General features: G+C 50.8%; 5 protein-coding genes and 1 pseudogene across 6 annotated transcripts; all 6 read right to left on the minus strand.

Moving 5' to 3' along the window:
* Positions 1-1,367: 1,367 nt before the first annotated feature.
* On the minus strand, positions 1,368-2,490 carry LOC112345949 (annotated as a pseudogene).
* A 311-nt stretch (positions 2,491-2,801) lies between these two features.
* On the minus strand, positions 2,802-3,809 carry LOC112346021 (pentatricopeptide repeat-containing protein At4g02750-like). Its single transcript, XM_024673939.1, has 3 exons — positions 3,414-3,809; positions 3,097-3,305; positions 2,802-2,937 (listed from the first exon to the last, which is right to left on the minus strand). The coding sequence occupies exons 1-3, from the start codon at positions 3,807-3,809 to the stop codon at positions 2,802-2,804; spliced, it is 741 nt and encodes a 246-aa protein (XP_024529707.1).
* A 227-nt stretch (positions 3,810-4,036) lies between these two features.
* LOC112345944 (receptor-like protein kinase 2) lies at positions 4,037-6,563 on the minus strand. Its single transcript, XM_024673721.1, has one exon. It carries the CDS (start codon positions 6,546-6,548, stop codon positions 4,065-4,067), a length of 2,484 nt encoding a protein of 827 aa, XP_024529489.1. The 5' UTR covers positions 6,549-6,563; the 3' UTR covers positions 4,037-4,064.
* Positions 6,564-6,711: 148 nt separating this feature from the next.
* LOC9658610 (pentatricopeptide repeat-containing protein At3g12770) lies at positions 6,712-9,528 on the minus strand. The gene has a single exon (XM_002969008.2). The coding sequence runs from the start codon at positions 9,512-9,514 to the stop codon at positions 6,731-6,733; it is 2,784 nt and encodes a 927-aa protein (XP_002969054.2). The 5' UTR covers positions 9,515-9,528; the 3' UTR covers positions 6,712-6,730.
* A 15-nt stretch (positions 9,529-9,543) lies between these two features.
* LOC112345947 (monodehydroascorbate reductase, seedling isozyme-like) lies at positions 9,544-11,405 on the minus strand. Of its 2 annotated transcripts, XM_024673725.1 has the most exons (9): positions 11,260-11,405; positions 11,139-11,210; positions 10,951-11,083; positions 10,777-10,895; positions 10,518-10,728; positions 10,348-10,466; positions 10,150-10,275; positions 9,960-10,100; positions 9,544-9,895 (listed from the first exon to the last, which is right to left on the minus strand). In XM_024673725.1, exons 1-9 carry the CDS (start codon positions 11,305-11,307, stop codon positions 9,602-9,604), a joined length of 1,263 nt encoding a protein of 420 aa, XP_024529493.1. In that variant the 5' UTR covers positions 11,308-11,405; the 3' UTR covers positions 9,544-9,601. The 2 variants fall into 2 exon arrangements, with proteins under 2 accessions (XP_024529493.1, XP_024529492.1); XM_024673724.1 differs by having other exon boundaries at positions 10,150-10,466.
* Positions 11,406-11,464: 59 nt separating this feature from the next.
* LOC9658611 (monodehydroascorbate reductase) lies at positions 11,465-13,496 on the minus strand. Its single transcript, XM_002969009.2, has 10 exons — positions 13,384-13,496; positions 13,245-13,319; positions 13,110-13,181; positions 12,916-13,048; positions 12,709-12,827; positions 12,439-12,658; positions 12,261-12,379; positions 12,082-12,207; positions 11,892-12,032; positions 11,465-11,840 (listed from the first exon to the last, which is right to left on the minus strand). Exons 2-10 carry the CDS (start codon positions 13,293-13,295, stop codon positions 11,520-11,522), a joined length of 1,302 nt encoding a protein of 433 aa, XP_002969055.1. The 5' UTR covers positions 13,296-13,319; positions 13,384-13,496; the 3' UTR covers positions 11,465-11,519.
* Position 13,497: the final 1 nt, after the last annotated feature.

Below are 13,497 nucleotides of genomic sequence, written 5' to 3' on the forward strand. Positions count from 1 at the left end.
GGCGTGGTCAAATAAATAACCCTTTTACAGTTACCCCCCCATTGAACGGCTGTGATTGGCTAGATTCGGCAGCCCAGAAAGCTTGGCAACTCATTGTGATAGATGGTTGCCAGGATCAGATTTATGCACACCATCAACCTAAGAAGAAATAGTAAATGTAAAAAAGGAACTGTTAGGCAGCATAGCTCCAAGCAGTACGTAAGCAACGGAAAGCTCCTCAAAAACAGAGCCTCGAAGCACCTCATATTCAATCTGCATGAAGTGCTCCAGGTCTATCAGTTCCATTGGAGTGAATTGAGCCTGGACTTTTACACTGCAAAAGTTGAGGTAGTAATCTAGGAACAAGGAGCTCTTAGCCGGTTTAAAATGTAGCAGCAGCAGGATATATCCTCCCCTAGTGATTTGCCTTGCAACAACATTTGTTTCAACCCTAAAAGCCAGTAGATAATATCATAAAAATCTACGATGAAAACACAAAATGAAAGTGATCACGAGATCGTCCATGAGGACATTCTTCGAAACCAGCTCCAGCACTTACCCGAGCCGGACTGATAGCAATCTTTTCATTGCCGAGGTCGCCGATGTTCTCAACTTTCATCGCCTTCCATCGCGAAAGTAGCTCGTGGCTCCCGATCCACCTTTAACATTTTGAGTTGTTGCATCACCAGTGGAAGACGGTGGAGCCGTAGATTCGTGAGCAGCTCTTTGGCCACCAGCCTCTCGACACTCGAATAGACGTTTGCCATGGCTCCAGATGGCTGGAACCCGAGAGCTTGAGCACGATGATATCAGAAAGCCTAATAGTGCTGGGCTAGTATATTAAATCGCCAGAAAATGTGATGACTCTATACACTCTCAAGCTCTCCCCGATAACGTGGTATCCCATGCCTGGAGCGCATTGGCTCGAGCAAGCCTTCCTGACGTTCTCAGGAGAGCCCATGATATGAAGCTATCGAAGCAAAGGGACAACCACTACTGCTGAACGAACATATTCATTTACATTTCTTTGTTTCTACTTTTGCTGATATAGGCGGGATCCAATGATCTGACTCACCAAAGTTGGAAAACCAAAAAAAAGGCTCACCCGATCAAATATTTCCAAGCAGACATCTGTGATCTACCGAGCTGTTTCAGCAGCTCCAGCACCTACAAACATGGCAGTTCCACATCTATGGCCGACAACTTATGCCAGCGGAAGTGACGAGATCTTTCCAGCGTTGACCACCAAGACTTTTATGGAAGTTGAGAGCATTGGAAACGTGGAGATCATCGGTTGGGATAAGGTGTTAATACTGATCCACTAAAGTGAACTACTATACTCGAAAAGTTATGAAAGAATATTATTACAAGTGGTTTAATCCTACATACACACAAATTCTTGTTTATTATAACATTAAAACGATTCACATCAAATAGTTGGTGTTAATAAATCCACATTTGGATCCGAATGGTAGAATGAAGGTGGCTTCTGGATGTAGAAACCAAGTCCCATGGAATGGTTCACCGTTCAGCAGCGGATTGTCAAGCCCATGGCCAGCGGAGATGTCCAGATGTAAAACAAGGATACCATGTTGCATAGTCCACCAGGTCTTTGTTCCCAGTCTCCTCGCCCATCTTCATCAGCTTCTTTTGGAGTTGAAGGATCTTGGCTTCGGTCTCCTGGATCATTTTGCATACTTTGTCGACAGCCTCTTGAAAGCTTGCATTATTCGGGCTGTGGCAAAAGATGACACAGAGATAGTTGTGGAAGCACTTGATTTTCATCTCGTGTCGGAAGGAGAAGAGGTCATTGATAAGGGCGGCGTGATCAGCCACTGCGTTGACAAATGCTACAAAATCTGGAGATTCAACCATACCCTTATCCAGCTTGAGATCCATGCAAAACTCACACATAATGCCTCCGGCTCCTTCAACGAAAACTGTCCCTCTCCGGAGCAACTGATATTTCTCGAGACTTGGGATGGATTTGGCAGATCGCAAAGAGGCCTCCTCCACCAAAGAATCCAGAAATGTTTTCAAACAAATCATATAACGAGCAAACAGTGGGGGATCCATGAGACTCCGAAAGCTCGACATCACCTCCTCAAACATGGCATAGCTAGGATGCTTCTGCTTCTCTTTTTCACTCAAGACATAGCTTCCCTTAGCAACTTCAAGCAGAATATCAGCAGCTTTTGTCCCCTCTTGCTCACTGATTGTCTCAGCAATGTCATCCAGAACAAAAAGAGTCCATAAATGCTTTGATGCAACCTCTACTTTACCGCTCTCTCCTCTAGGAGTCGCTACTGGGCCTAACGAACCAAATCTTGCCTGAATAGCTTTCTCTCTTTCATATGGATCAGTGATGCATAACATTCCAATGGCCCATTCATCGGTAGCTTTGGATATCTTACTAGAATCAGGATGGCATTCAAAGGGAATGCTACAAGAGATGAAAGGCAAATCAAACTTGGTAACTCTAGACAATCTTTCAACCAAAACATCTTCCATCTCTCTCTCGCTCACTACCTAGTTATAGATATAATGGGAGAAAACATTAAATTATATTGTACAACTCAGAAGGTATATTTTACCCATTAACCATGTGTGCCTACTGTTGAGTTAGAGATTTATAATTACAGATCTTTTAAGGATTCACATGTGGGAGGTATATCTGGCGTGGAGGCGCCATCAAGAATAGAGGAAAATTTTAAACATGAAATGTTGACCACAAACACTGTTTGCATAAAAACTTTTTTTAAGAATGCCAAATTAATACTTTAACGTCCACCACGTGGACATATGTTGAAACAAACGTAATTTCACCAGTGATCCCCACACGAGCAGGCTGCCTTCTCAAAGTGGTAGAACCGGCTCCCATCTCTCACGAAAATCCTCCTCTCAGTGATATCTGAGAGGAGCTTGATCGCAGAATGGCAGTCGGAGCACACCCGGTGGCTGTTGAGGACTCTCAGCGGATGAGAATCGTCTGGATCAGTCCGTAGGTGATGGCAAGCCTTCGCTGTGGAAGCACAGGCTACGTTGTTTCTCCTCCTCGCTTGTGTCACCCTGCTGCTCCAAGTAAACTCCCTCGTGTCGGGGACGTATCCAGCTTACTTCATGGGCTCTAAAAGTTCCAGCAGCAGGAACCGGACCCTCTCCATCGTCCGGCCGTCGTGACCCTCCTGCTGCTCGTCTCTACCACCACTCGTAAACATGTGTAGCTCGTTGTCAATCTCGATGTAGCTTACTGCCACTGGCGTCGTCACTCTGCGCTCCTCCATCTCCTTCCGGACTTTTCGAGCGTCGTCAAATCGCTTGGCAGCCTGTTGGAGAGGAAGACGTAAGGGAGAGTCTCTACCGGTGCTAGCTCGAAAACTTTCCTGGCGGCTCTCTCGCCACGATTCAAGTCACCGTGGCGCTTGCAACCCGACAGGTAAAGTCATCCAGGCCACTGCGTCTGCTTGATATGGCATAGTTTCCACCAGCTCTTCGGCGTCTCCCAGTCTTCCCGAGCGGCCCAGAACGTCCACCATGCAAAGGTAGTGCTCCACCAATGGTACCACCCCGTGGTCCACCAAAGACTGGAAGAAATCTCGACAATCAGCCACGAGTGAAGTATGGCTGCAAGCAACCAGGACGCTCACGAACGTGATTCCGTCGGCTGGAATACCTTCCTGCTCCATCCTCCTGTAAATCCTCAGTGCCTGTTTCTTACGACCGTGCTGTGTGAAGGCGGCGATTATCGCATTGCAAGAGAAGGCGTCTCTCGTCTTCATCCTGTTAAACACGCGTCTCGCATCGTCCAGGCTTCCACACCTCGCGTACATGCTGAGCAAGGAAGCATAGCTCCAAGCAGTACGTAAGCAACGGAAAGCTCCTCAAAAACAGAGCCTCGTATTCAGTCTTGCATGAAGTGCTCCATGTCTATCGTCCATCAGAGTGAATTGAGCCTGGACTTTTACACTGCAAAAGTTGAGATAGTAATCTAGGAACGAAGAGCTCTCAGTTTAAGAGGCGATTGCAACAACATTTGTTTCAACCCTAAAAGCCAGTAGAAACCAAAAAAGTAATATCATAAAAATCTAGGTTGTAGTACTAGTGAAGGCTGACCTCGCTGACCCCTGCGGTGACCTCCTCCACTGAGTTGACCAGGCTGACCACCACCGCCAGCTTCTTGTTTCGCTTCTTCTTTGGCCTGGTTGGCAAACAAGTAAAAAGATGGCGCTCCACAACATCGTGAAGAACCCACCAAGAAATCCCACTACAAACGCCCCATTGGAGACGTTCTCCTTCCACCAAGTTGCACCATCGCCCACGTCCACGAGGCCATCTCCTTCGCACGGCCGGGAGAGAGGCTCCCCGCACAGTCCTGGATTTCCCTCGTAGCTCGACGCGCCAAACTCCAGAGTCTCTGGAATCTTGCCTTCCAAGTCATTAAACACGACCCTCAGATCCTTGAGCAAGGGAAGCCTCGCCAGTCCCCCTGGTATCGTCCCGTTGATCCGGTTGAAAGAGAGATCCAGCACTGTCATGGACGTCATTTCTCCCAGAGTCCATGGAATGCCTCCAGACAGTCGGTTGTGTGACAAGTTGAGCTCCCGGACTCCAGCCAGCTTTCCCAAGCTTGCGGGAATCTCACCAGTGAGCTGGTTCGCCGACAAGTCGAGCACTCCTGGCACCTCCAACTCCCTTGCGTATTGCTGGTACGTGTGTCCATCCAAGGCGGCAGCCATATCCTCGGACACAGTTCTTCGGTATGCATCGGTGGAGTTCTCTGGAAACACTCCCGCCGGTGTCATGGACGATATGTTGAGAGCCTGGCTCTTGTCCGCGGTCTGGAAGCCGGTCCATTCACCGATGGACGCCGGAATCTCTCCACTCAGGAGGTTGGAGGATAGATCCAGTAGCTGCAAGGAGTCACACTTTGCGAGGCTGCCAGGAATACCACCCGTGAGCTGGTTCTCAGAGAAATCCACCTGTGTCAATCGTCGAAGCTGTCCGAGAGTGGCCGGGATGGAGCCGTCCAGCTTGTTGTTGGAGAGATAGAGTATGGAAAGTTTGGAAAGGTTGCCAACGGAGGGAGGGATGGAGCCTGAAAAACTGTTGCCGTGCAGCCTCATGTCGATTATCTCTGGCGAAGCTGGAGCTGGAATCACTCCGGAGAGCTGGTTTCCGTAGAGGAGCAAACTCCGAAGCTTTGCCATCCAGGCGATGGACTCTGGTATTGCTCCACGGAAGAAGTTCCTCTCGAGGACCAGCTCTTCCAGGTTGGTGCAGTTCCCGAGCTCCTCTGGTATTGCTCCGGAGAGCTGGTTTCCATCGAGCATTAAAAGTCTGAGACGCTCAAGCGTGCCAAGCGATCGAGGAACGCCTCCCAGGAGTCTGTTGTTGGAGAGGATCAGCGTCTCCATCCTGGGACACTTGGAGAGCTCGTCTGGAACGCTTCCTTCAAAGCGGTTCCCGTTGAGTTCCAGCGACCGAAGCCTTGTCAAGTTTCCGACGATCGGTGACAGGATCCCTTGGCTGTTTGTCCTCCCGATTCCCAGAAACTCGAGCTGAGTCATGTTCCAGAGCTGTTCCGGGACCGGACGGTCTGAGGTGTTGTTGAAACGAAAGAGTTGCAAGGTGGCCAAGCGCGGGAGCTGAAGCAGCGACACTGGAATCGAGCCATGCATGAGCGAGTTTCCGTTGATATCAAACCACTCGAGCTTGCTGTTGTTGCCGATCTCAGGAGGAATTGGCCCCTCCAGCCACTGCAAGCTATACAGTGAGAGCGCCACCAAGTTTTCGAGCCGTCCAAGCTCATCTGGTATCCTCCCGCCCAGAGAATTCTCCCCGAGCGCCAAGAGCTCGAGAGACGAGCAGTTTGCAAAAACTGGTGGAATGAGCCCTTCCAGCCGGTTTCTCTCCACGAAGAATACTCGCAGCTCCTGCATAGCCCCGACTTCCTGCGGAATCCCACCTTCAACATCATTGCTCGTCAGCCAAATCTCCTGGAGCTTCGAGCAGTTCGCAAGGGACGGAGGAAGAGAACCTGACAAGCGGTTGTTGTCCAGGACGAGTATCTCCAACCTCTGGAGCGCTCCCAGCTGGGGCGGTATCGGACCTTGAAGCTGGTTTTGCTGGGCGTTGAGAAAACGAAGAGCGCTGCAGTTGCCGAGATCCCGAGGCAAGCTCCCAGTCAGTCTGTTACCCGAGACGTCCAAAGCTTGCAAGCTTTGCAGCAGCCCGAGCTCCGCAGGAAGAGATCCGACCAGCCGGTTTTTGCTCACGTCCAAGACTCGCAAACTCGTCAGCTGCCCGAGTGCTGGCGACGAGATCTCACCTGTGAATCCATTTCCTGCCAGATGAAGCTCCACCACCTCTGAATCGTCACTGTTGCAAATCACTCCCTTCCAGTCGGTGCATGCTCGATCGGAGTATTCCACAGTCCAGTCTGAGGTGTTTCCCAGTCCTAGGAGGCTCCTTTTCAATGCAACCAAGACCCCAGCTTTGTGTGCGTTGAGTGACGCTGTAGAGGATCCAAGCGTGCTCAACAGGATCAGCCATATCATGAGTTCCATCATCTGCAACTTGTTACTACTTCACTCCTCTTCCGGATTTTGATGGAGAGCCCTGCAATCCATCAGTCAGTCAAGGTGCGCCACGATTTGAACTTGACTTTGCGACCTACCTTTATCCGGCACGATTTTCTTGCTCTGACTTTGTCCCCGCCAACTCTGTACGTGAAACATAAAGAAACGTAACTTCACCAGTGATCCCCACACGAGCAGGCTCCCTTCTCAAAGTGGTGGAACCGGTTCCCATCTCTCACAAAAATCGTCTTCTCAATGATATCTGAGAGGAGCTTGATCGCAGAGTGGCAGTCGGAGCACACCCGGTGGCTGTTGACGACTCTCAGCGGACGAGAATCGTCTGGATCTTTGGCAGCGATCAGTCCGTAGGCGATGGCAAGCCTTTCGCTGTGGAAGCACAGGCTACGTTGTTTCTCCTCCTCGCTTGTGCCACCCTGCTGCTCCAAGTAAACTTCCCTCGTGTCGGGGACGTATCCAGCTTGCTTCATGGGCTCTAAAAGTTCCAGCAGCAGGGACCGGACCCTCTCCATCGTCCGGCCGTCGTGACCCTCCTGCTGCTCGTCTCTACCACCACTCGTAAACATGTGTAGCTCGTTGTCAATCTCGATGTAGCTTACTGCCACTGGCGTCGTCACTCCGCGCTCCTCCATCTCCTTCCGGACTCTTCGAGCGTCGTCAAATCGCTTGGCAGCGGCGTACATGTTGGAGAGGAAGACGTAAGGGAGAGTCTCTGCCGGTGCTAGCTCGAAAACTTTCCTGGCGGCTCTCTCGCCACGATTCAAGTCACCGTGGCGCTTGCAACCCGACAGTAAAGTCATCCAGGCCACTGCGTCTGTTTGATATGGCATAGTTTCCACAAGCTCTTCGGCATCTCCCAGTCTTCCCGAGCGGCCCAGAACGTCCACCATGCAAAGGTAGTGCTCCACCAATGGTACCACCCCGTGGTCCATCACCAAAGACTGGAAGAAATCTCGACAATCAGCCACGAGTGAAGTATGGCTGCAAGCAACCAGGACGCTCACGAACGTGATTCCGTCGGCTGGAATACCTTCCTGCTCCATCCTCCTGTAAATCCTCAGTGCCTGTTTCTTACGACCGTGCTGTGTGAAGGCGGCGATCATCGCATTGCAAGAGAAGGCGTCTCTCGTCTTCATCCTGTTAAACACGCGCCTCGCGTCGTCCAGGCTTCCACACCTCGCGTACATGCTGAGCAAGGAAGTCTCCATCTGCGGGGACGCGAGATGGGCTTCCACAACTCGGTGATGAATCTCTCGGCCTTCGTCCAAAGCTCCCAGCAGTGCGCAGGCATTGAGAGCACTGGAGAAGCTCACACCACTCGGCTCCACGTCCATCCTCTTGAAAAGGTTGAGAGCCTCCTGTGGATTCCCATGCTGAGCGTAGGCCGCGATCATCGAAGTCCAGGAGATCACGTTCCTAGCCGTCATGGAGTCGAAGACCTTCCGAGCTTCCACCGGGCTCCCACACTTCCCATACATTGTCACCAGCGCGTTCTGGACGACAACGTTCGTGTCGAATCCCCGCGAAGCCAGGTGCCTGTGGACCTTCCTCCCCTTCTCCAAGTTCCCCAGCCCTTCAACAGCACCCAGGATGGTGGCGAACGTATAAGCGTTCGGTTCGATAGCCTCCACCTTGCTCATCCTGGAGAAGAGCTCCAGAGCTTCCGCGTGCTCCCCAGCCTGGACGTAGGCCGATATCATCGCCGTGTAGGACCTGACGTTCCTGGCTTTCATCCCCTCGAACACCTTCCTGGCCTCCACCATCTCGTCACACTTGAGATACATGTTGAGCAGCGAGTCCTGTAGAACATCGTCCTGCGGAACCTTGGACGCTAGAATCCTCTGGTGGATCGCTCGTCCATCAGCCAGGCCCGCAACACTAGCACAGCCACCAAGAGCGCAAGCGAAAGTCACCACGTTGGGTTCCACCCCCTCGGCGATCATCCTCCTGTACAGCACCACCGCCATCTCTCCCCGCCCGGCGCGAGCATACGCCGAGATGATCGACGACCACGCGAACAAGTCCTTGATCTCCATCCCCTCAAACACCCTCTTCGCATCGTCGAGGCTGCCACACTTAGCATACATCTGGAGCAAGGCCGTCTCGAGCGGGATGTCCGTCCGGAAGCCCGTGATGATCAGGTGCTCGTGGAGCCGCCGCCCCTCCTCGAGCGCCTGGAGCTTGGTGCAAGCCGCCACCAAGCTCGTCACTATAAACTTGTCCGCGACGATGCCTCGCTCCTCCATCTCCCCCCAGAGCTCCAGCGCTTGCAAGGGACGGTCCTCCCTCACGCACGCCGCGATCATGATCGCGTAAGTCCTGTCGTTCTTGCTGGCGATGGAGTCGAACACCGCCTTGGCATCTTGGAACTTGCCACACCGGGCATACATGTGTACCACCAAGTTGCCCAGGTACCTGTTCACCATGAGATTATTCTCGGCAATGTGCTTGTGGACTCTCCTACCTTCTTCCAGGGATTTGTGGCGGCAGCACCGGCGGAGGAGCGATCCATAGACTAGCGCTGGATCGCTCACGTTCTGCCGATCAATCTCTGCCAGGGCATTGCCCGCGCTGGATCTCTTCAAGCTCCTGTCGACGGCGTGGATGATGCGGTACTTGAGATGGACCTGGGACGCGCGGTAATCGCGACGGAGCTGGAGCACGCCCTCGGCTAGCTGCGCGCATTCTTGCTTGACGCCATCGCGGTACCTGAGGTTGGAGGCAAGGTAGCCGAGGTAGCCGCTCGGCAGCGATCCGAGGCTCCGCCCCTTGTACTCCCCAAACTGCATCACGCAATCCGTGGCCAGCACACCGTTGAGCTCCGTGCGTGCGATCGGCCGAGGCAGCTTCTCCCTGGCCGTGGCCATCCCGGCTTGCGCAGCCGCCGCCGCCTCCTTGGCGATGGAGGCCGCCTTGCCGCGGCATTGCGTCGTCGCCATCGCGGAGACGCATAAACCCTAAAACCCTCTCACGCAAGAACCCTAATTTCCATTATGCTCTAGTCCGTTAGAAAGTATATGCTCTATTCAATCTGTGGCTCGATTCCACCCAGCTAGAAACTCTGCCACGTTCGGTTGTTCTCTCGCTGCCTTTGCGAGTTCTTGGTTCTCTGCCGGGGATCCTCCCTCGAGGAAAACACCCATGATTCGATCGTCTCTCGCCCAGTAGCAACCAAACTTTCTCGCCTTTGCTACGAAGATCACGGCGTCGCCAACATTGTCGCCATAGAACTGCCACGAGAGATCGAAGACGCGCGAGTAGAAGAAGGGAACGTAGTCGTATGGTGCGATGGAGCGGCCTTCTTCCTTCGCTCTGATAGCCTGGAATACCACCATAACTTTGCATGAAATCACTACTCTTTTTTTTTTCAGGAACTTGGAATACCTGGACGGCTTGAATGGCTGATTTTCTCGCGTGATCTACGTGCTCCACTCTTCTCATATCACCGTAGAGCTTTAGCGGGAAGGTTGCAATATCTCCCACCGCGTACACGTTCTCGATGCTTGTCTCAAAGAATCCGTCCACCTGAGTTCTTGCTTGTGAAATCATGGAAACTTTTGTAAGAACTACGTACTTTTATGCCGCCTTGCTCTTCGTCGACTTGTCCGCTTAGAAGTCCCGTGAGTGGCTTGGCTCCGATGCCAACAATCACAATGTCGGCGTCCAGTTTCCTTCCATCGCTCAATACCACGGCCTTGACCTGGGGCATCGTAAAAGCGAAGAACTTGATGTCTTTAAAAAAATTAGAAAAACAAACAAAACAAAAACTTACGTGACCCTGCGAGTCCAACTCAAATCCAGATGCTCGTCCTCCTTTCACAATCGTGGCACCTTTTGCTTGATAGAATTCTTCGTAAAAGCTAGCAATGTCCGCAGTGAAAAGCTTTGGCACTGGCAAGACGAAGAAATTATTCAAGAAACGAGAGAATTCCAGATACTTACTGCAGAAAGGTTTTGGATAAACCATTGTCACCTTAAATTCGTTCGTTATCAGCGCCGCGGAAAGCTCCATTCCCATGTAGCCTCCCCCGATAACAATAGCGTTCCTGGACGATTCCTTGGCCTTGCTCATAGCTTCCACCAGAGCCTCGGCCTCATCAATCCCTCGCAGATAGTGAATGCCAGCTGCGTCAGAGTGTGGTAGCTTGATAACCTGAGATGACAAAGACGATCATGAACACTAACGACCAGTTTTTCTTACTGTTGATCCTGTAGCGACGACTAAAATGTCATAGTTGTAGACATGGCCTTCTGACGTCGTCAAAGCTTTCGCAGCAAGATCCGCTTTCACAACTTCTGTGTTTAGGATCAGATCAATTCCTGCAGAAACAAAGCAGCAAAAGCCATCAAAGACGAAGGCGGAGTTTTTCCGTACCTCTTTGCGCATACCACTTGAAATCTTGCTGCTCACCGCCGCTTCCCACACAGACATGAAAATCAGGCAGTCTCGCAGCATCTCGGGGGAACAAGTAGCCTTTGCTCAGTGCTGGACGCTCGTATGGAGCAACCTGGTTGTTGATAAAACGGTTCAGACTACCAAAATGTGAGATCTGGAAAACTTACAGCCTCCTTCGAAAGAATGGCCACTTCCCCGCTCCTGGCTCCTTCACGAGAAAACTCTCTTGCAGCGTACCCCTGTAGGAAAAACTGATGTAAGTAGAACATTTATAGTGGTAGAACTCACCGCACCAACACCGCCTCCAAGAACGATATACTTGTAAGAAATCGCCATAGAACTCCGATACGGCGATATCTGTGTTGCCCACAGCCAAAAGAAACACTACCAAATTTAAAAAGATAAAGGACGCAGGCCACTTCAACAGCGTAAAGCTGTCTTGCCACTGTTGATCGTGTTCACAGCCGAATAAGAATAACATCAACAGAAAAGGAGCTCAAAGAGAAAGAATATTAATTGTTTGTTATAGCCACAATTGCAAATGTGAATCAAACCTTCGAAATGAAAGCAAGACCTTCAGAAGCGAGAGCCTCAATGCTGTCTATGCTCGGCTGTAGTCTTGCAACTTTGGCGATGGCCTTGTTCTCTTCAGCAGATCCTCCCTCCAGGAAAACACCCACGACTTTGCCATCCTTCACCCAGTAGCCTCCAAACTTCTTGGTAGCAGCAGCTTCGTCTCTTCCAAAACTGACCGTTTCACCGACGTTGTCACCATAGAATTGCCACGACAGATCGAAAGCACGGGAGTAAAAGAAGGGGAGGTAGTCATACTCCGGGATGGAACGACCTTCTTCCTTGGCCTTGATTGCCTGCAGAAGAGGAGCGTTAAGCAACAAATATTTGAGCACACCGTGACTTACCTGCACAGCTTGAATAGCTGATTTTCTGGAGTGATCGACGTGCTCAACTCTCCTCTGCTCTCCATAGATTTTCATCGGAAACGTTGCGATATCTCCAACTGCGTAGACATCCTCGTTATTCGTTTTGAAAAACCCGTCCACCTGCAAAAATAATACGTCTAAGAATCTGACAAGAATTAATTCTACTTACCTTGATGCCTCCTTTCTCTTCCTCAAGCTGTCCCTTGAATAGCGTAGTGAGGGGTCTAGCACCGACACCGACAATCACAATGTCCGCCGCCAACTCCCTTCCATCCTTCAATTTCACGGCTGTAACCTGCACAAGCAATTTGCCCGTCAAGACATAACTTGATGACCTTTTCCACTTACGTGACCCTCCGCGTCGAGCTCGAAACCAGAAGCAACCGTTCCTTTAACTATCTTCACACCTTTGCTTAGGTAGTAACCCTCGTAAAAGCTCGCAATGTCGGAAGTGAAAAGCCGGGGCACTTGTCAAAGAAAAACAAGCGTAAGAACTACTGGTAAAAGACAGAACACGTATACGTACTGCACCATGGTTCAGGATAAACCATAGTAACTTGTAGCTTGTTCATGGTCAGAACCGCAGCCAATTCCAAACCAATGTAGCCACCACCAACAACGACCGCATGACCGTCTTTCTTGGATTTGATGGCTTCAATCAGGGAATCAGCCTCTCTGATCTCACGCAAGTAGTAAATTCCTTTAGAATCGGCTCCAGCAACACCAAAGTCTGACAGCTTAATGAACTGAAAGGAAAACAGGTGTAAATGAACGTGTCAAGTTTCCCAAGGCATACCGTTGATCCCGTAGCAGCAACAAGCACATCATATTTAAAAGAGTTTCCAGCGGAGGTTGTCAAAGTCTTCGTTGCAATGTCAGCTTTCACAACTTCCGTGTCCAAAATGAGCTCAATCCCTGGAATTATTTATGTCAGAAGCAAATCCATCCCGCAAACTTATCAAAGTCTAATGAGAAAAGAAAAAAAAAATTAGAAAGACCTTACCTTTCTCAGCATACCATTCTGGAGCTAGCCGCTCGCCACCACTGCCCACACAAACATGGAAACCTGGAAGCCGTGCAGCGTTCTCGGGAAAGAGGTACGCCTTGCTCAGCGCAGGGCGTTCGTATGGAGCAACCTGCGAGAATTCGAGAGATCGGGTTAAAACTCTTTACAGCAATAGAGTTCTAGTCTCATACCGCTTCCTTGGAGATAATTGCGAGCTCTCCCGATTTGATGCCCTGATTCACAAATTCTCTAGCGGCATACCCCTGGATTCATCCACAAAAGCCAGTCACTCAAAAAATCAAGCTCATGAGAGCCTCGTCGCTTACCGCGGACACACCTCCACCGACAATGATATACTTGTAAGCCGCCGAGGCCATTCTCGACAATGCGATCCTCGAAACCTTGAGCGGAAGAAGAAAAAAAGATGAAACTTCAATCAACAAGAGGAAAGAGCGCGGCACTCACGGATTTGAGAGATTCCACGATCGATGATGACGATTACGCTGCGCGATCGATGCGCTCCGACCCGAGGGATGAACAGTGCCGCGCAAAAACCCTTGTCGTGGCAAAATAAAAAGA

The sequence above is a fragment of the Selaginella moellendorffii genome, unplaced genomic scaffold (assembly GCF_000143415.4).
Source record: "Selaginella moellendorffii unplaced genomic scaffold, v1.0 SELMOscaffold_11, whole genome shotgun sequence".
NCBI lineage: Eukaryota > Viridiplantae > Streptophyta > Lycopodiopsida > Selaginellales > Selaginellaceae > Selaginella > Selaginella moellendorffii.